Genomic DNA, 20,146 nt, shown 5'->3' with positions numbered 1-20,146 from the left:
CTGGACATCCTGGAGCTCCTGGTCTCAGTGCAGTAGAGACTGCAGCCGAGGGATACGTAGCCGTAAACGGACCTGTACCTCCCCTGAACCACGCCATGGAGGACAGACCTGCCTGGGACCTGCTCAGGAGTACCAGGAGTGTAATGTCACACCCTGCCCAGGTGAGATCTAGAGATACACGCGCGAACATACAGGTAACTGCAAAAATAAAGGCAACACCAACATAGTGTCTTAATAGTATTGGGCCACCACGAGCCAGAACAGCATCAATGCACCTTGGCATCAATTCTACAAGTGCCTGGAACTCTATTGGGGGGATGCAACACCATTCTTCCACGAGAAATTCCATAATTTGGTGTTTTGTTGATGGTTGTGGAAAACGCTGTCTCATGCAATGCTCCAGGATCTCCCATAAGTCTTCAACTGGGTTGAGATCTGGTGACTGATACACACGCACACACACACACACCCTTTAACAGTAGAACTGCCGGGCATAGACGATCCCTCTTCAAGCTACTATTAGTTCATTACATTCCTAAAGAAAATAATGTAATTTTTACTCCATACATTTTCCCTGTCACCCAAAAGTACATTCGTAATACTTAGCAGGACAGTAAAATGGTCCAATTCACACACTTATCAAGAGAACATTGCTTATTTGAAAATGAAATCATCTAAAAAATATTTTTTAAAGAAGCCATAGAAAGTTGGTTGCAATTTCATTTGAATCCACCAGAAATCATGTTAGAATAAGGGTGTAACGTACTAAAATACTTTCTGAATGCTCTGTATATGGGGGTTGGAAAGGATGCAGACAATTACATGGATGGAAGCTACAGTCTATCTGCCATATTAAAGCTGATCTTAAAGATAACATCCCTGGTCATCCCTACTGCTTCTGATCTGGCGGACTCACTAAACACTCGTGCTTCGTTTGTAAATGATGTTGGAGTGTTGGAGTGTTGGAGTGTTGTAGTGTTGGAGTGTTGTAGTGTTGGAGTGTTGGAGTGTTGTAGTGTTGGAGTGTTGGAGTGTTGGAGTGTTGGAGTGTGCTCCTGGCTAGTCATTAAAAATCGAATAAAATAATAAAATGGTGCTGTCTGGTTTGCTTACTATAAGAAATTTGATATGATTTATACTTTTATTTAACTAGGCAAGTCAGTTAAGAACAGATTCTTATTTTCATTGACGGCCTAGGAACGGTGGGTTAACTGCCTTGTGCAGGAGCAGAACTACAGATTTGACCTTGTCAGCTCGGGGATTCGATCTTGCAAGCTTTCGTTTCCTAGTCCAATGCTGTAACCACTTGGCTACCTGCTGCCCCAATACTTAAGTTAAGTTTAGCAATTACATTTACTTGGGATACTAAAATATATTAACCAAATACTTTTAGATTTTTTCTCGAGTCGTATTTTACTGGGTGATTTTCACTTTTACTTGAGTCATTTTCTATTAAGGTATCTTTACTTTTACTCAAGTATGACAATTGGGTACTTTTTCCACCACTAATTCTGACTGCAACATTCTAACATTGTAATTAATACATTCATATATGCTATCACAAAATTAATAATTAGGTTGTGTTCATGGACTTGGGTAATTGTATTTCAAATAACACCATAGCATTTTCATTAGCTTGTTATTGTAGGCTATATGTAAAAAATAAATAAACACAAAACACCAATTCAAGTGTTCAATACATTTAATTTGTGGAGTGCCTTTGTTACAACTATGAAACAAAAGGCATATGTGTTGGAACACATTAACAACTTCTTGATAAATAGTGAAACTCAGCACATAAGCGATAATGGCATTATAATGAATATGAGCAGTGGCGATTTTAGCATGTAAATCTTGGTGGGGCAAACTCGAAAAAACATTCCTAGATGAATGCCAGCAAAGACACTAAACAATACATTATTTGCACTATAACGGCGACAAACGGTGCCCACACACTGTTAGGGCTGATATAAAGTTGTCCCAATAGCAGAGCTTTCTTTTCAGCACCATAAAGTGAATCCTTACCACCGCTACACCTGGCTATCAGCAGAGCCTTGTCTAGCAGCCAAACAGTTCATTCAGCCTTGTTTACTGCCTTTTAAAAACATAGCTGATTTGGCTGACTTGCTTAAACAAATGTGGTTTCCTACTGACAATTGAGATGTACAAACTATGGCATAAGGGAACGATGAGCGGATAAGAGGCATTCCGTAATTTCGATTAATGAGTGAGCGACGATGGACGTAGTCGTAGGAATGTACAACGACAGAATACAGAACACGGGCTGCTCTTACAGTATTTTCCCTGTACATCAAGTCAGAACCGTAGGATAAATGGGGCATATAAGCAGACAATGAAACCTCATAGTATTAGATGACATTTCTCAAAAACAGGTTACCCCAAGCATACTTCCAAAGTTGTGGTAAAATGGCTTAAGGAGAACAAAGTCAAGGTACTGGAGTGGCCATCACAAAGCCCTGACCTCAATCCTATAGAAAAATTGTTTGCAGAACTGAAAAAGCGTGTGCGAGCAAGGAGACCTACAAACCTGACTCTGTTACACCAGCTCTGTCAGGAGGAATGGGCCAAAATTCACCCAACTTATTGTGGGAAGCTTGTGGAAGGCTACTCAAAACATTTAACCCAAGTTAAACAATTTAAAGGCAAAGCTACCAAATACTAATTGAGTGTATGTAAACTTCTGATGAAAGAAATAAAAGTGGAAATAAATCATTCTCTCTACTATTATTCTGACATTTCACATTCTTAAAATAAAGTGGTGATCATAACTGACCTAATAATAATACGTTTTGTTGTGTTATTTGTTTTGTCTTTTCTGGTGGATTAAACTGAAATTGCAACTAATCACGGCCAACCTAAGAAATATATTTGACAATAGAATTCTCCCCCTACCCTCTATTGTCCAGCTACCTGCTAATAGCCATGATGGTGCTATACAATGTAACCATGTGTGTTTGAAAGAGTATTTTCCAGTAAGCAACAATTTGTTTCCCTTCATTAGACAACTTTGTTACAATATTTCTGTAATTCAGTGATATTTATTCCCATAGTAATTTGTTAGGGATCCATAACTAATTTAACATCGGCATTTTGAAAGAGTATTTGTATCATTATTTTATTAAATAAGTCATAAAGATACTGATGAAGAAATTCAGTACTGTACAGTATATGCTTTTACATTTGGATAATAAAGCATTTAAAGCGTTTTGAAGCTATACGTTTATTAGGCTATAGCAGAACAGCATAATTGTCCGGACGCCCCTTGCTGTGCCTGGTGAGCAGTTGGTCAAGTTCTGTTGTCAGAGAGGAATGGAAATGTCAGGGTGAACCGACGACCTGATGAACCCACCAGGTATGTTGACTCTGCCTGTCGGAGGTGGAGCTCCAGAGCTCACAGGGGTACCTGGCATGGATTGTGACTCCATCTCGTTCCACGCCCTCTTCAACGCGTCATTCTCTGCCTGACTCTCCACCAATACCACCTGGCTCTGGACCAATACCACCTGACTCTGGACCAATACCACCTGACTCTGGACCAATACCACCTGACTCTGGACCAATACCACCTGGCTCTGGACCAATACCACCTGACTCTGGACCAATACCACCTGACTCTGGACCAATACCACCTGGCTCTGGACCAATACCACCTGACTCTGGACCAATACCACCTGACTCTGGACCAATACCACCTGGCTCTGGACCAATACCACCTGGCTCTGGACCAATACCACCTGACTCTCCACCAATACCACCTGGCTCTGGACCAATACCACCTGACTCTCCACCAATACCACCTGGTTCTGGACCAATACCACCTGGCTCTGGACCAATGCATCAGCTGTCGCCTGTATCTCTGCCCTCAGATAATGTTTCTCTTTCTGCTGGTCTGCCTTCAATGACTTGATCTCATCTTCAAAGTTTGAATCTGATTCATGTGCATCTTCATCAGATGAGCAGAATGGTACTGCCCTGAGTCCTCATCGATTACAAGTGGCCTATGATAGAAACTGTAGATCAATTAAGAATTAAAAGTGACTCCAATACACAAATACTGTGTACAAAACACATTCACGTTTTTGGTACACAATCATTTTTAGATTTTTTATTTTTATTTAACCTTTATTTAATTATCGAATGTATTACATAGTATGCCTACACATTGATAGGCAATATATATACTGTATATATATTAAAGAAAATGCACTGAAAGCAAAATACCTTTCGTGGTCCTCTCGTGGTTACGGCCCTAACCCTGGAACGGGTAGCACCATAGAAAGAAGCTGGCTTGATGAAAACAATGTCCCTTTTGTCTCACTCTTTGGTCGCAATGTCATTTTTTGCAGGTAGGGGGATGTTCACACCTACAGTAGCTGGGCTATAAAGTGTCTATTGTCCTGCTAATCAGGCTACAAGTGTTTGAAAACCTGTTTTCAAAATGCCCCCAGCTGTCCATCACTACTGTAAATATAAACACAACATCTTGTTTCTATCTTGTTTCCATTCTTTATTGTAACCACAGTGTCAAAAACTATTTGTATCTACCTTTCCAATTACTTTTAGAGTTCGGGATTAATTTGATTAATATTATGGTGTTTCTATTCCAAGAATAATGAAAAACCCTCTGGGTTTCCGTTAGGTTGGAATGGAAAATATGTTGCTGTCCAATGTGACAGTTGGGAGTACAGTACTGAGCTCTTTAGCTAAAGAATCCCCATGTTGTGCGGGCACGCGGGAGACCGGGGTTCAATTCCCTGATGGGGAGGAAGGAGTAGGCTGTCCTTGTAAATAATCATTTGTTCTTAACTGACTTGCCTAGTTAAATAAAGGTTACACTAAGAGCATAACATTTCTACACCCTAATTGTATAATTGTAGTCTAGCCAATACCCAAACGGAGATTCAGTCAAAATAAACAATCTCATTGATTTATCAAGACCAGTCCCCCATGCTTGTCTCAGAGCAAAGCAAAATAGTTAGAAACTATTGCTTCTAGACATGGTAGCCCAAATGATGGGCAACTGGGCATTTTTACACATGGCCCTAAACATGATGGGATGTTAATTGCTTAATTAACTCAGGAACCACACCTGTGTGGAAGCAACTACTTTCAATATACTTAGTATCCTTCATTTGATCAAGTGTTTCCTTTATTTTTGTCAGTTACCTGTACATACACACACACACACACGACTCTGTTTCCAGGTGAGACACAGTACACACTTACTCTACATCCACACACACAACCCTATAATAATATGAATAATTACAATAATAAATTGCATTTGTAGAGTGCTTTTCATTTACACACAGAGTGAAAACACGAAAGCTTCAGTAATATGACATCCATGAGAAATTAATAAAGAAATATAAAGAAATTAGAATAAATATCCTCATAATGAGTATAATGAAGCACAAAACTACACAATAGGAATGTGTTTAAGTCAGGAGGTGTGACGAAGACACAAATTTACAGCTGGAATCAGAGACACAATCCCCACAGCGTGTAAGACTGTAATTACATTTCAAGGCAATTATACCGCTAGCTACGGGGAGCCGTGTGCGTGTGTGCGTGCACATGCACTCTTGCATGCACTAACTTGTTCGTTTGTGTGCGAGTCTCAATCTCTGTTGTGAAAAGCCAAAGAAGACAATGCGTCTGTTTCTCCAGTCTTCTACCTGAGGGGGGAACGGAAAGGAAGCAATTGTAATTAAATTAGTGTTCATAGTGACTGTAGAAGGAAATGTGCTATCTAAATGGAAATCCTCCTGCTTAGCTTCTTAATTAAAGAGAACACATGGCATCACACACACACACACACACACACACACACACCACACACCAGACACAAACACACAACAAGGAGTTTGTTTCAAATCATTATTAATCAGTCTTATTTGAAAGGAGTGCAAAGTTAGCATCTCGCTAACAGCCTGACCGGTGTCTGATAACGCCTTCAACAACAACTATCCATCATAATACTGTATGTGCTGACACAGAACCAAAGCTGGGATTTTAGCTGTTAATTTATTCACTGGAGAGAACCTGTCTGTCTCATCATGAATGAGGCTATGAATGTGGAGCATTGAGTTGCTGACCTACCACATTCTCACTGATGCTCTTTGAGTTGATCGAAGATCCATCATCCCAGTTACCTTGAGGGTTTAGCTGCTAATGCTACGGTGCCTTCAGAACGTATTCATACCACTTGACTTATTGCACAATTTGATGTGTTACAGCCAGAATTCAAAATGTATTAAATAGATGTCTCATCCATTTACACACAATACCCCATAATGACAAAGTGGAAACATGTTTTTAGGACTTTTGCTAATGTATCTCAAATGAAATACAGAAATATCTCATTTACATAAGTATTCACACCCCTTAGTCAATATGTTGTAGAAGCACCTTTAGCAGCAATTGTAACTGTGAGTCTTTCTGGGTAAGTCTCTAAGAGCTTTTCACACCTGGATTACACTACATTTTCCAATGTATTATTTTCTCAATTCTTCAAGCTCTGTCAAATTGGTTGTTGATCATTGTTAGACAACCATTCAGGTCTTCCAATATATTTTAAAGAAGATTTCATTCAACACTGTAACTCAAGAACATTCACTGTCTTCTTGGTAAGCAACTCCAGTGTAGATTAGGCCTTGTGTTTTAGGTTGTCTGGCAGAAAGCAGACTGAATCAGGTTTTCCTCTAGGATTGTGCCTGTGCCTAGCTCCATTCCGTTTATTTTTATCCTGTAAAACTCCCAAGGCCTTAACGTTTACAAGCATACCCATAACATGATGCAGCCACCACTATACTTGAAAATATGGAGAGTGGTACTCAATAATGTGTTGTATTGGATTTGCCTGTATCTTTGTAGTGACTGGGTGTATTGATACACCATCCAATGGGCAATTAATAACTTCAACAATCTCAAAGGGATATTCAATGTCATCTTTTGTTCTTCTTCCCATCTGCCAATAGGTGCCCTTCTTTGCTAGGCATGCCAAAACCTCCCTGGTCTTTGTGGTTGAATCTGTGTTTAAAATTCACAGAGTGTATGTGTGGGGTACAGATATGAGGTAGTCGTTCAAAAATCATGTTGAACTATTATCGCACACTCAGTCCATGCAACTTATGTGACTTGTTAAGCACATTTTTAGTACTGAACCTATTTAGGCTTGCCATAACAAAGGGGTTGACTCACGACAATTGAGCTTTTCTTTCTTAACTCATTTGTAAACATTTAGAAAAACATTCCACTGTCACATTATGGGGTATTGTGTGTATGGAAGTGACAAAAAAAATCTACATTTAATACATTTAAAATGCAGGCTGTAACACAACAAAATGTGGGAAAAAAACACAGGGTGTGAATACTTTCTGAAGGCACTGTAGCTAGCGCTTAGCTTTCCCCTCTGACACTTACTCACCTGGAGTGAACTGCCGGGTTACTTCAGGATAAGCCCTGTGTGTTCCGTGTGGCTCACTTGGTAGAGCATGGCACTTGCAGTGCCAGGATTGAGTCTTCGATTCCCATTTATGCACTCACTACTGTAAGTTCTTCTGGTTAAGAATGTCTGCTAAAATGTTTTAAAAAATGGAATGCTCGATTCACATTAAGTTGACAGCCCTTAGGAATGTCATTGAGTAGAACCAATTAAAATGTTTAACAAAGGATGGAATGCTGTTTGTAAAGATTTAAAATTCGAATTTACTATAGCTCTAAGCTAGCTAACTAAACATACAGCTATTCTGTGGGCTGGAATTGCAGGAGCAGCAGTCACCCTCCAGTTCTATTGATGTAGACAATGGAGACTTATCAAGTCACCTGAATCGAAGAGATTTCATAGGAATGGTGCAACTTTGCATAGTGTGAATAATAATGAATAGTAATTTAGCTTAAATTAGCCCTCGTCTGGAAGTGTGATAATATTTTTGACGTAGGCCGCGCCTCAAGACATAATCCATCCGCTGGTTAAGCCAGGGTCTTTGAGAGAAAGGGAGAGAGGGAGAGGGGAAAGGGAGAGGGGGAGAGGGAGGGAGGAAGAGAGGGAGAGGGAGAGGGGAGGGAGGGGGGGGGAGGGAGGAAGAGGGGGAGAGAGGGGAGAGGGGGAGGGAGAGGGGGAGAGGGAGGAAGAGAGGGAGGGGGGGAGGGAGGGAGAGGGGAGAGGGAGGGAGGAAGAGGGGGAGAGGGGGAGAGAGGGAGAGGGGGGAGAGGGAGAGAGAGGGGAGGGAGAGGGGGAGAGGGAGAGGGAGGGAGGAAGAGGGGGAGAGGGGGAGGGAGAGATGTCTGAAGTCCATCTGGTTTTGAAACAAATGAATCTTTCCTAGTTTTCTGCAGCGACTGATGGAGATGAGACTATCCATCATGTGCAGGCAAGAATCGACTGATGTGTCATTTTACCATAGAGAAATTACACAGAGATGACAAAGACCAAGGGAACTTCAATTACCACACAGCCAGTGCCTTACAGGTTGAGCTGTTTAAAACCAATTCTGAAATGGTCCTGAAAAGAGATTTTTCTCCTCCGATGTAGTGAAAGAATTTTGTTCTCAGTCTTTACTGAGAGGCCTTTTTTCGTTTGACGTTTTGTCCTTCCCTGACATGTCGTCGAGGACGAAGGACAGTTCTAGGACAAAGCAAGAACATTCTTTAAAGTTGTGTTTGTCTGTTTGGTCTCTTGTTTGATTCCTGGTGAGGTTTTCTGTTACCATGTTTACACTGGTTTAATTAGCAGAAGGACCTCTCCTCCTTCCTCTGTCTGTCACACCGTGTGTGTGTGTGTGTGTGTGTGTGTGTGTGTGTGTGTGTGTGCGTGTTAACGTGTTTGGATCTAGTTCAGATGTGACAGCTAGCAGGTTTTGTTTCATCCAACTACTCAAACCAACCCCCTCCTGACCCCTCATCTCCTCTCCCCCTCCTCCCCCTTCATACTCTCCACTAATTAACAAAGGGAAATTAACCATCAAGTCCTTCTTGTTTTTCCTCCCTTCGTGTGATGCCAAGCACTAGACGTCACACACACAGGAACACACTTACACACATGGGCACACACACACACACTCATACACTGTACAGTACACACATGGACTCTAATTCTCAACAACTTAACAACAAGTACTTGCCTCAACACCCCCCTCCCGCTATCTCCTCCTGTGTAGTGGACGGTAGCTGGTCATGCTGGTCTGGCTGGTCTAAGTGTTCAGTGACGTGTGGAGGGGGACACTATATGAGGACGCGCACCTGCAACAACCCCCCACCAGCCTACGGAGGAGATATCTGTCTGGGACTGCACACTGAAGAGGCTCTCTGTAACACACAATCATGTCCAGGTACACACACACATACACACACACGTAGGTATGCACACACACACACATAATCACACAGACCATCAGTTTTCTCTTTGACTCTTGGCATGTGTATTCAGCAGCCCAGTAATCTGATGTGGTTATGTTTTGTCTCCAGAGAGTTGGTCTAACTGGTCTGAATGGTCCCAGTGTGACAGTGCTGGCTCCCAGCTGCGTGTCCGTCACTGTGACATCCTGTTCCCTACTGGAAACCAGTGTTCAGGAAACCACACCGAGACCAGGGCCTGCCCACCTGACTCCAACTTTATACCAGGTAATACACACATTTGTACTGATAAACACACACATTTATGCATGCACACACACACACACATACACACACATTCATACAAATACACGCACACACACACATGCATAGACCAGATAGTATTTATGTGTATCCAGACAGGGGTCTCCCTTATTGACAGTGTGTAATGTGAGACACACCAGAACATTGATTTCTACTACACCACTGGATAATTAGACCTCTTTCTCTCTCTTTGAGTTCTGAGGCTCAGTCAAACACACCCATTGATGTCCTCAACAATGATGTGTTCTACATAGTATCAATGGACACAATGCTACTCGAGCTACCAGAGCCGGATAGATTTTATACCACAGAATGCTTTAGATTAACTAACACTTAGCAACCAATAAAACATGATTATTTCTTCAAAACTGCTCCAGTGATATGACAGTAGCCTATGCTAGGTGATAAGTGTGAGTACACTCTTAGAAAAAAAGTGTTCCAAAAGAGTTCTACCTGGAACCAAAAATGTTTCTATCTGGAACCAAAAAGGGTTCTCTTATGGGGGCAGCCAAAGAACCCTTTTTGGTTCCAGATAGAAACATTTTTGGTTCCAGGTAGAACTCTTTTGGGTTCCATGTAGAACCCTTTACACAGAGGAACCCCAAATAGTTCTACCTCAAACTCAAAAGGGACTCTACCTGGAACAAAAAAAGGGTTCTTCAAATGGTTCTCATATGGGGACAGCTGATGAACCCTTTTAGGTTCTAGATAGCATCTTTTTTTCTAAGAGTGTACACTTTATCTTTCTGAAACACCAGTTTGTCTTTAGTTCCTTATCACTCATCTGTTTTAATGGGAATGCCACTCGATTAAGGGTCGTTAGTAGGGTTGTGTACTTCATTTCCCGTAATGAGGCCAGATACACTAATTATCATACAGTACTTATCATAAAACTCTTCAGGTGTCTAGTGATGGGCTTTATCATCCTCTGGTTCATTCTCAATATAATGTTCAAAGACCTCAACGTTATCTAGACCGTTCTGTCAAGGGAACAAGTGTGTTCTTCTATTCAGCATCTCTTTTAATTTTCTCTTTTACAGAAGTCTCCATTGCTCGTTCAAGTCAGGAGGAGAGAAGATGCGGAGGTATGAGTGTGTATGGGTTTAATGTAGTGTGATAGTGTGATAATGTAGTGTGATAGTGTAATAATGTAGAGTGATATTTAATGTAGTATGAAAGTGTGATAATGTAGCCTATAGTATGAAAGTGTGATAATGTAGCCTGGTAATGCGATAATGTAGTGTGATAATGTAGTGTGCTAGTGTAATGTAGTGTGACATTTAATGTAGTGTGAAAGTATGATCATGTAGTGTGATAATGTAGTGTGTCCGCGTGATAATGTAGTGTGATCGTGTAATAATGTCGTGTGATAGTGTGGTAGTGTGATAATGTGGTGTGCTAGTGTGTTAATGTAGTTTGATATTTGATGTAGTGTGAAGGTGTGATAATATAGTGTGCTATTTGTTGGTATCAATAATGAATTCATCCACACTTATTAACGTGACATCAATCATTGCGTAGTCAACTTATTTTGACCATTGAAAACATTTTTCTCTCTCTTTTTCCTTTCTCCAGATTTCAACCTGTTCCATATGATTGCTGTAGGCCTGAGTAGTTCTATCATGGGTTGTTTGGTCACTTTACTAGTGTACACCTACTGCCAGCGCTACCAGCAGCAGTCTCACGATGCTACGGTCATCCACCCCATCTCAGCAGCACCACTCAACACCTCCATCACCAACCACATCAACAAACTGGACAAATATGACTCGGTGGAGGCCATTAAGGTTTGTATACTATCACACTCTGTGGCCTTCTAGAACATTCCCGGCTCACCTATACCTTTGGGCTGGTCTATAGTACTGTAGCTTTTTGTACTTGTGTGTGTGTGGTCCTGCGTCTACTCTGTGTGACTGCACTGTTCTATGTCTATAGCCATATATAGCCATACACTGCTTTCTCATAAGTAACTAACAACATACATCACAATATACATACTGTAAGTTACTTATAAGTAGTGAATAGGTGCCAGGTCTTCATTCTAAAAGAGATGTTTAATATCAGTGGATCATCCTGGTTTAACTCAATAATAAATCAATAATATTAGTTATATTATCTCTGAGATTACTCTTGACACAAGGCTTGGTTTTGGAAAGACTTAGTTTAGAATTCTATGAAGTCAGGGTGTTAAGCAGTTGAGACACTATTTTATGTGAGTTAGCATATCGTGTGGACAGAGAACTAGCTTTCAGAAGAGTATTCATCTCCTATAAATGACTGAACAGACACGCCATCTAAAGTGAATGGAGTCTCTGACGCAGATCTAGAATGCAGTTTCCATAGCAGAATAAAGATTTTAAAAGTATCCATCTATCATGTAATTAGTGTCTGGTGTGTGAGCATAATCTAGTTTGCAGTTACGGATAGAGGATAATATGAATATGGACAATGCTCGTTTGGCTAAGTGAAAAACTCTAAAAGAGTCATTTAAAAAAAAATCAAAGCGTATTATTCCTCAGTCTTTACTCTTGTTTTAATGGCTGGGTTGTCCAGCTGAATATACATATTCTAAAAGTGAGAAGAGTGATTCTGTCATTTCATTTTGTATTGTAGGAGAAAGAAGAACACCTGGCACAATAATTCCTAAAGCTTTGTTTGATTAAAATAATATCTTTATCATCCAGGTGAGCTCGGAAAGATTTTGCTCTAGAGCGCCGTTGAGACAAAGGCAGTGAGTGTAGCTGAAAGAATGCCATTTTTGATGATTCAGTAGTGTGTCCTTTCTTATGGAGGGCATAGAATGACCATGTAGTTCCCTGCACCTACAGTAGCACAGACCACCTGTCTTCCTCAATGGGTACAGTAGAACTTAGTCGTCCATTGTGGCTCCAGTGAGGATGACTGTTGCCCGTTCCTCTGCTCCCGCAGCCCGATGTGTCCGTACTCTTGACCCTGGACGAACCCGGCATGCGTCAGCCTCTGTCTGCTAACATGGCCGTGTCCATGCGTGGCCTGGAGATTTTCTACTAACTTTCTACTGACCTCTGACCTCTACAACATCCCGCCTCTTAACTCTCCTCCTAGCCTATCAGCAACCTCCTTCCTCTTCCTCCCCACCGCGCCCCCACTTCCTGTGGTGCTTCTGTGTGCGGCAGGTTGGGGTAGACTCAGTTTCTCTCTCATTGCTTGGAAATCCCATTATTTCATATTCATCCCATAGGGCAAGAGGAAGGCAACTGCGTTCTTCAAGAGCCGTAATGTCTGCTGGTTTTCTCTTCTCTCTTTGGCACTTAATCAGTTAGTCAGTAGCTTTGGTGCTTTTAGGGATAGGTCATCCCTCTTCTATCACTCTTCACTTTGGTCAGGTTCTTAATTGATCAATTGGTTGATTGATCAGAGAGTGCACTCGCCTGGTCTCTCAGGTCTAGATCAGAAGGAAATGATGCAAACAAGCAGACATTGAGGCTCCTGAGGACCAGATTTGCCCCCCACCCTGCCATAGGACTACCTATAGACTTGTGAGAAGGCAGTGTATTTTCCACTCATCTCTTTCCGTTCTAAAACGTCCACCATGTTCTGACTCTTCTCATTTGCATGTGTTTGTTTTTCCCTTTTCTGTCTTTCTCTGTCTTATTAGCTCTGTTTGGCTTTCTAATGATGGGTTATCATGGAGAAAAGGGAACTCGTAAATCCTTCTGTTTTCTCCGTAGCTGTCCTCTTTCTTTTTTTATCTCTAATGCCACCCCACTGTTCAACAGATTTTGTTTACTCCACTAAAAACACTCCCTAATCACTCTTTAGCCAATTAAGCACAGTTAAGGAAGAAAGGCAGAGTAGACGAAGTCTGAGAACAGCTGGTTAATGGTTGAGGGCAGCCATGGGGCCACTGGCAGAGATACAAGAAAATACTGTTTCAGACAGATTTCGACTTTTGAGAATGTATATTTTGTTCCATTTTAGACATGGAAATTGACTTTAGACTCAACCAATAACACATGATTCGATCTTTAAGTTATGTTTGTCGCCTCTGTGTGCAAGCCATTTAAATGTGATCGAGACAGAATCATATTATGTGTGTTTGTGCTCAGCACTCACAACCCTATCAGTTGATATACGGATCCATCAATCAAGAACAAACGCAGCATCATCAAGTGCTGAATTATGTCGCCTCCAGGGGCTTTCAGAATGCACTTAGCCAAGACAATAAGACAGAGGGGCGCACGCACATCAATTTAGCAAACTGCTGAGGTTGTACTGAGCGCAGGGTGCTTAACTCATAGAAATGTATGGTATCTCCATAGAACCACAGAGAAGGGTACTACAGAGATACCCTGTGGCCCTTCCTTATTTTCTGACTCACTTTTTCTTCTTCATTCTTTTTCTTTGATTAATATTTTTTTTAATTGAACTCGTCCTCAGGGATTTGGAGATGTGAAAGCCATGAAAGCTGCTGATGTAGAGACATTAGAGAGGAGATCAATGGACATATGGTTTCTCATCATAATACACCAGCTCAGTGGTTATCATTTTGCCAGCCTGTTGTTGTTAGTGCTTTGGCCTTGCTCATTGAAATGCTTTATTCATGTAGGGACCTCCTGTTGATTTGTATATTGTCGTCTCATAAACGCTACCAAGGTTTATTTTTCTGTTTGACGTATTCCTTTTACCTTGCACTCTCCCATCTAGACTGAATCATTATTTGATCCTTACAATACAGTTGACACTGACACATCTCTCTCTTCCTCTCTCCATCTCCCCTCTCTTGCTCTCGCTCTCTTCCTATTCTCTCTCTGTCCTTCACAGGCTTTCAATAAGAACAACCTGATTCTGGAGGAAAGAAATAAGTACTTCAACCCCCAGCTAGCTGGGAAAACATACACCAACGCATACTTCACGGACCTTAACACTTACGATGACTATTAACCCTTCGTTGGGCTACAGCGCCGGGGATACACACCCTTGTGCAGACAACAACCCCACTCCACTCGCTTTGACTATGTCATATTTTTTTCTGCTTTGTGGTTTCTAATGTAATTTGTGACATTTTATGTGGGACCCTCCTACTCTGGGACACTTAGGCAGCTGCCATTCAATCAAATTACAGCCAGACAGTGATGTCATCAAAGGGACATGCCCACTTTACTTTCCTTCAGGTGCTCTGATGGGGTTCACTGGGAATGGTCAACTTCGGAAAAACAAAAAACAACAAGATCCTGACTTGACTCTCAAACATGGAGACAACTGGAATTTCGTTTTTTTCATGGAAGGAATGGAAAAAAGTTTTAAAAATTAAAAAAAATATATATACAAAATATATATATAAATATATATATAAAAACTTAAAGAGCTGTCTGAATGGGATGGATCCCTCTTTGATTTCCTGTGAATTATCTGATTCCAGAACTGTGTCTGTTCTGGGGGAAGAAAACCACCTAACTGCTTTGCATGAATTCATCTGACGTGTTTTTTCTGTCGCTCTGTTCAGTTTTGCATGGTTGGTCACATTCCACTCCACTGGTCTGTAGTCCAATAACTGCTTCGTCTAGAGAGACATACCTGTTGCCCAAATTGTTGACGTATGTCGCGCAGCTGAGAGTCGAGTGAAGACAAACGGATTCAGTTCAGTCAGTTGTCCTGATGAGCCCTTCCCAGCTAGCTAGTTTGCTTGTGGCTAGAAACTTCAGCAAGAATTTAAAACTTGTCTGCCGAAGTTGGGATTTGGGAGTGTTCAGAATCATTCAGTTTTTATAATAATAATAAATAAATCATGGAGACGTAATGCCGTAACTGTAGATTTATGGTGCTTTAGCTGTCATCCTGGCTTGATATTAGCTACACTATCTAGCTACTTCCTTCTCCTAACTGCGGCAAGCGGCAGCGAAGAACACTGCCCCGTGTTGTGTTGCCGGCTTGTAGCGCAAACTCCCAAACGAGCAGTGGACTGTATCACTGTGACATCCAGATGGTTACTACCAATATTAGTAGGACGCTATCCCACTCAAAATAAAAACCAAGTGGCATGGTTAGGGTCATATGCACCGGCTTGTTGTTATGTTACCTAATTGGCACGTCATTGGCATGACATCCAGATGGTGACCAATAGCCTACAACTACTTTCTCCCTCGCCCATCAAAATAAACACAACTTTCTTTTACAAGTTGTAACTAGCGCCATGCTGCTGCTGCTGCTAGCTAGCCAGCATAAACTATCTAACGGGGAAGGGCTCATCAGGATGACTGACTGAACCGAAATCATTAGTCTCCACTGGACTCTCAGCTGCACAATATATGTCATCAATTTGGGCACCAGATGTGTCTGTATAGCCACTCCCCTTCATCTGCTGTGCTAGGGTCCTACAGTGTACCCCAAATGGGGTGGCCTTAGTGATGCCTGATGAATTTGACCCAACTACTATGCTCAACGTTAGATAGTCACGTGCTTAGCGTACCCAGGGTAGCTGTCACTCAATAGCTACCCAGTTTTAGACTTTTGTTAAACCGATCTAGTGCTTTTAACCATCTACCCGTGACAGCTATCGATCAGAATGTAGATATTTTAGAGATGTGACCATATTTCTTTCTCTTACAGGGCTGGCGTCAGTTTAGCAGTTAGCAATGGTTGAGATATCAGTGTACAATCTTTTTTGCTTTTTGTTGATGTTATTGTACAGTGAGCTCATTTAGAAGCATATATATATGTCTCTGTAGCTTTTATAGGTCCATTTACTCAATGTCAGTGTTAAAAATAATAATTTTCTTTGTTTTTGCGAAGAAATAATGAGTTCATGCAAGTAGATTGGATAAATTTGAAAGGGAAGAATGGTCAGGAATATGTAACTAGATCATGCTTAAGCTGTCGTCATAGAGGAGAGCGGGGGCAATTGAAACACTTTTTATATTTTACTCTATTGCTCAGAGACAACCTGAGCTAGGCCAGTCATTTTTATATATCAGAAACTAACATTTGTCTCCTAATCATTCATACCATTTATATGTCTGTACATAAGATGGTCAGATCCCAATATAGATTTTAATCAGAAAAGTCCTGTGTCAGGGGCAATTGTAACAGTGGCAGGGGTCAAATGTAACACCTAAAAAATAACCCAAATATCATGATAAATGATCGTATTATCACAGACATATGTAATGATTTTGCAATTAATATACATATTCTATGTAAGTAATCAATATTTACAGTAACACCCTGTGCATGGCCATTCAGTTCATCTCCAAACCTCTTGAATAGTCTGATAGTGCCCAGATTATATATTTTTACAACTTATATGGCACTCTACATAGGATCCAATGTTAGTTACTATTTGTAATAATTATTTTAAAGGTTGAGTAAGTAAGACTTTTCTCCACAAATGTCCCAACATTTATATTATGCCGTATGTAAATAGTTTATGATTAGTGAATGCCATAATGTAGTTACTTTGTTAGATGCTTCTCCCTATTAGCTGCATTCTTCTTTTTTTCAAAGCCATTTAGCGATCACCCTAGCTGTTCGGTCTGAAAACATTTACAAATCATGGGAATTTGTCCCACTATGATGTCGACTCCTTCCGAGGCACGTGTTGATAGGCAACCCCCCTGCACTTGCCATGGCAGGCCTGCTCCCTCCATGCTTAAAGCCAGTGTGAGAAACATGCTAACCAGCATTTGTGCAATGAAACTAAACAAATACGTCACTCAAAACAAATACAAAACTTATTTGCTAAATTCAAGATAGTGATGTTGGACAAAGCAAGGAGGGTGAACTTCAAAACGTAATATAGTTTCATTGGAATTTGCAGCTGTTGTTGGTAAGTAATGAATCCGCTACCTTTGACATGACTTACCTTATTCAAGTTAAAATCACTTGTTTTCATAAGTTGTCTTCTTGGCTCAGGGTAATTTTAACATTGTATTGCAATTACCCCAAACCCTAGCAGCCATGACAAAACCTCATGTGCCTAACAAAAGACAACAATAGTGACACATGTCAATCATGTCAATGGTGAGCCAACATATAGTAATGCAAATGATGCTAGTTTGAATTCTTGGACATTAATGCTCAGGACAGTATAAGAAAAATACAGCTGCTGGAAAACAAATACTTTCACCCCTAAACAAACATTTGCCAATAAAGTGTGAAAATAGTGAGATATTTGGCTTTTCAGGCAGGGAGAGAACCTAAATGGACATGTGCTGAGGGATTTTGAATCATTCTAGCTGATTTCTGTGTGGAGGAATTCAAGGTGTTACAGTTGCCACTGGTCTCCCCTACTTTGTATAGTTTTTATAATTTTGGAATTCATAATTTTGAAACTGTTTGTTCACAATTGTTGATTTGGCTGTGTGGCTTAATGAATTTATTCTGTCTGGGGTTATAGTAACGGACATGGAGATAGTGCTTTACAAACATCCTTCTCCAGAACCTGAAGTGGAACTTTTCAAGGTGTAATATCTCTGTTTTGTTTAAAGATGATGTACATCTATAACTGAGTGAAATATTCAGTATGTTGGTTTCTTCAATGTTTTCAATTGTAACTAACTATTTTTTTATATGTTTGCTTGTTTTATTGTGCATAAATTAAAAACCGCTTGGTACACTTCAGGGTTGTCATAGTCTACACTAACTAACAGAAACACACTCTAACATCAAAGAAAAATACTTACTGTTGGGAGAGCTACGTGAATCACTCAAGACCACGGTAACAGACTCTTTTAGCCTTTACAAGAGTCTGTTAACAAGTCCATAGTGATGAATGGCATCAGTAGCAATGGAAGGATACATGAAGGATACAGATGCAGAGAGGGGGTGGTTAGGTCTAATGGATCTATATGACGTAGCGAAGCACAGCAGTGTTATTCTCCATCAACCTTCAACCTGACGGGCCATCTGTGTGCAAAGGGTAATGGAGTGTGTGTGCATGTGCGTGTGTGTGCGTGCAGGTCCGTGTGTGAGTGTATTATTAATCATCACCGTCAGTGGGCCCAAAAGGGTGAGAGTGCTGATCCAGCCAGAATGGAAGGATTCTGGCCCAGGAGAATCAATCTCAGTTTACCTTGACTCCACTTTACCTCAGAGAGAGATGGAGCTGGGGACCTGGGGGCCCTACAGAACTCTGGCTGCACTTTTCGGGTGTCTGGAGGATTGCTAAGTGTGTGTGTGTGTGTGTGTGTGTGTGTGTGTGTGTGTGTGTGTGTGTGTGTGTGTGTGTTGTATAGACATCCTTGCTTCTCATGAAACTGCAGAGCTACACCCACTCTCTCAAATACACTGGTGGGCTGCTGAGTGCATGTTGTAATTAGCTATGGCTATTTCCCCCTACATCAACCTTGATCAGTGTTATTATTTGATGCAGAAACATACAAACACGCACACACACAGATCTACAGGTACAAGAACACTGTTTGAGCTTTCCTCAGCAATTCCATTTCTCACAATAGCCTGCCTTCTCCCTTGGCTCTTGGACGGTATGATCTATGTTGCACTTAGTCATTCAGACACATGTGGCATTCCCCCTCTCAGCCACTGACATTAGCCCTTGGAACAATGGATGACTTACCCACACTGACATTTGGCTATGTCTCACTCAGAGAGAAGTTCACACAAGTCTCTGCCTCATATTGTGCCTTACTACATACATCAGACCATGCAAAAGAGGATACCAATAAACACCATACTCTTCTATGTCTGTCTCTATCTCAACTTTCTCAGCAACACTAAATACACGAGACGGTAGGTACTCTGTTAGATGGGTTACCCACCGTTCGCCTGTATCCCTTACGTCTCATTTAGCCAGTTTAGCACTTTTAGAATGTATTATTGTCTGCCACAGAGAAGTGTGTGTGCGTGTGCACACATGTCTGCCGCTGTGTCATGTTACACTCTGTAATCTGCCAATTAGTGTGTCTACAGAGGCCGGTGAGTGACAAACAGGGCAAGTGAGTGACATTGTTCCTGTCACAGACTGACAGAGCGTGGATGTTCCATTAAGCCCTACTCCTCCCTTGGGAGTTCTTCTCTCTCATTCATATTTACATCAGAACAGTCCGGAACACCTCCTCAAACACTCTTTCCTTTCCACCGGCCCATTCATTCTAACAAGACCAATAAGAATGTTTCACTTCAAAGTTCCATAGCAACAAAAGGGTTGGTTCTAATTGGGGCGGCAGGTAGCCTAGTGGTTAGAGCGTTGGGCCAGTAACCAAAAGGTTGCTGGATTGATTCCCTGATCTGACAAGGTAAAAATCTGTTGTTCTACCCCTGAACAAGGCAGTTAACCCACTGTTCCCCAGGAGGTTATCATTGTAATTAAGAATTAGTTTGTAACTGACTTGCCTAGTTAAATAAATAATAATTATTGTTGCAATAGTTGACCTGTCAAATTGGAGAGCAAATGTAGGAGCCTTTTGAAGCTGTATTTGAGTGGGGAAAAGACAGGCTGTTATTTTGTTGCAGATCAGATGGAGTCTCA

At 41.1% G+C, this 20,146-nt stretch overlaps 1 protein-coding gene across 2 annotated transcripts in view; it reads left to right on the top strand.

Moving 5' to 3' along the window:
• sema5a (sema domain, seven thrombospondin repeats (type 1 and type 1-like), transmembrane domain (TM) and short cytoplasmic domain, (semaphorin) 5A) overlaps window positions 1-18,277 on the top strand; it is a 209,006-nt gene extending 190,729 nt beyond the window's left edge. For both annotated transcript variants that reach the window (XM_029626548.2, XM_029626547.2), the window contains 6 exons: window positions 1-161; window positions 9,183-9,353; window positions 9,490-9,645; window positions 10,722-10,766; window positions 11,257-11,468; window positions 14,485-18,277. The exon at window positions 1-161 is cut by the window's left edge and continues 49 nt beyond it. In XM_029626548.2, coding sequence (XP_029482408.1) covers window positions 1-161; window positions 9,183-9,353; window positions 9,490-9,645; window positions 10,722-10,766; window positions 11,257-11,468; window positions 14,485-14,604 — 865 coding nt within the window. In that variant the 3' untranslated portion in view covers window positions 14,605-18,277. The remainder of the gene's footprint in view (window positions 162-9,182; window positions 9,354-9,489; window positions 9,646-10,721; window positions 10,767-11,256; window positions 11,469-14,484) is intronic.
• The last annotated feature ends 1,869 nt before the right edge of the window (window positions 18,278-20,146 follow it).

Source organism: Oncorhynchus nerka, linkage group LG22, assembly GCF_034236695.1.
Source record: "Oncorhynchus nerka isolate Pitt River linkage group LG22, Oner_Uvic_2.0, whole genome shotgun sequence".
NCBI classification, from domain to species: Eukaryota; Metazoa; Chordata; class Actinopteri; order Salmoniformes; family Salmonidae; genus Oncorhynchus; species Oncorhynchus nerka.
Note: the sequence above shows the minus strand (reverse complement) of the source record. Positions and strands in the feature narration are given on the sequence as shown.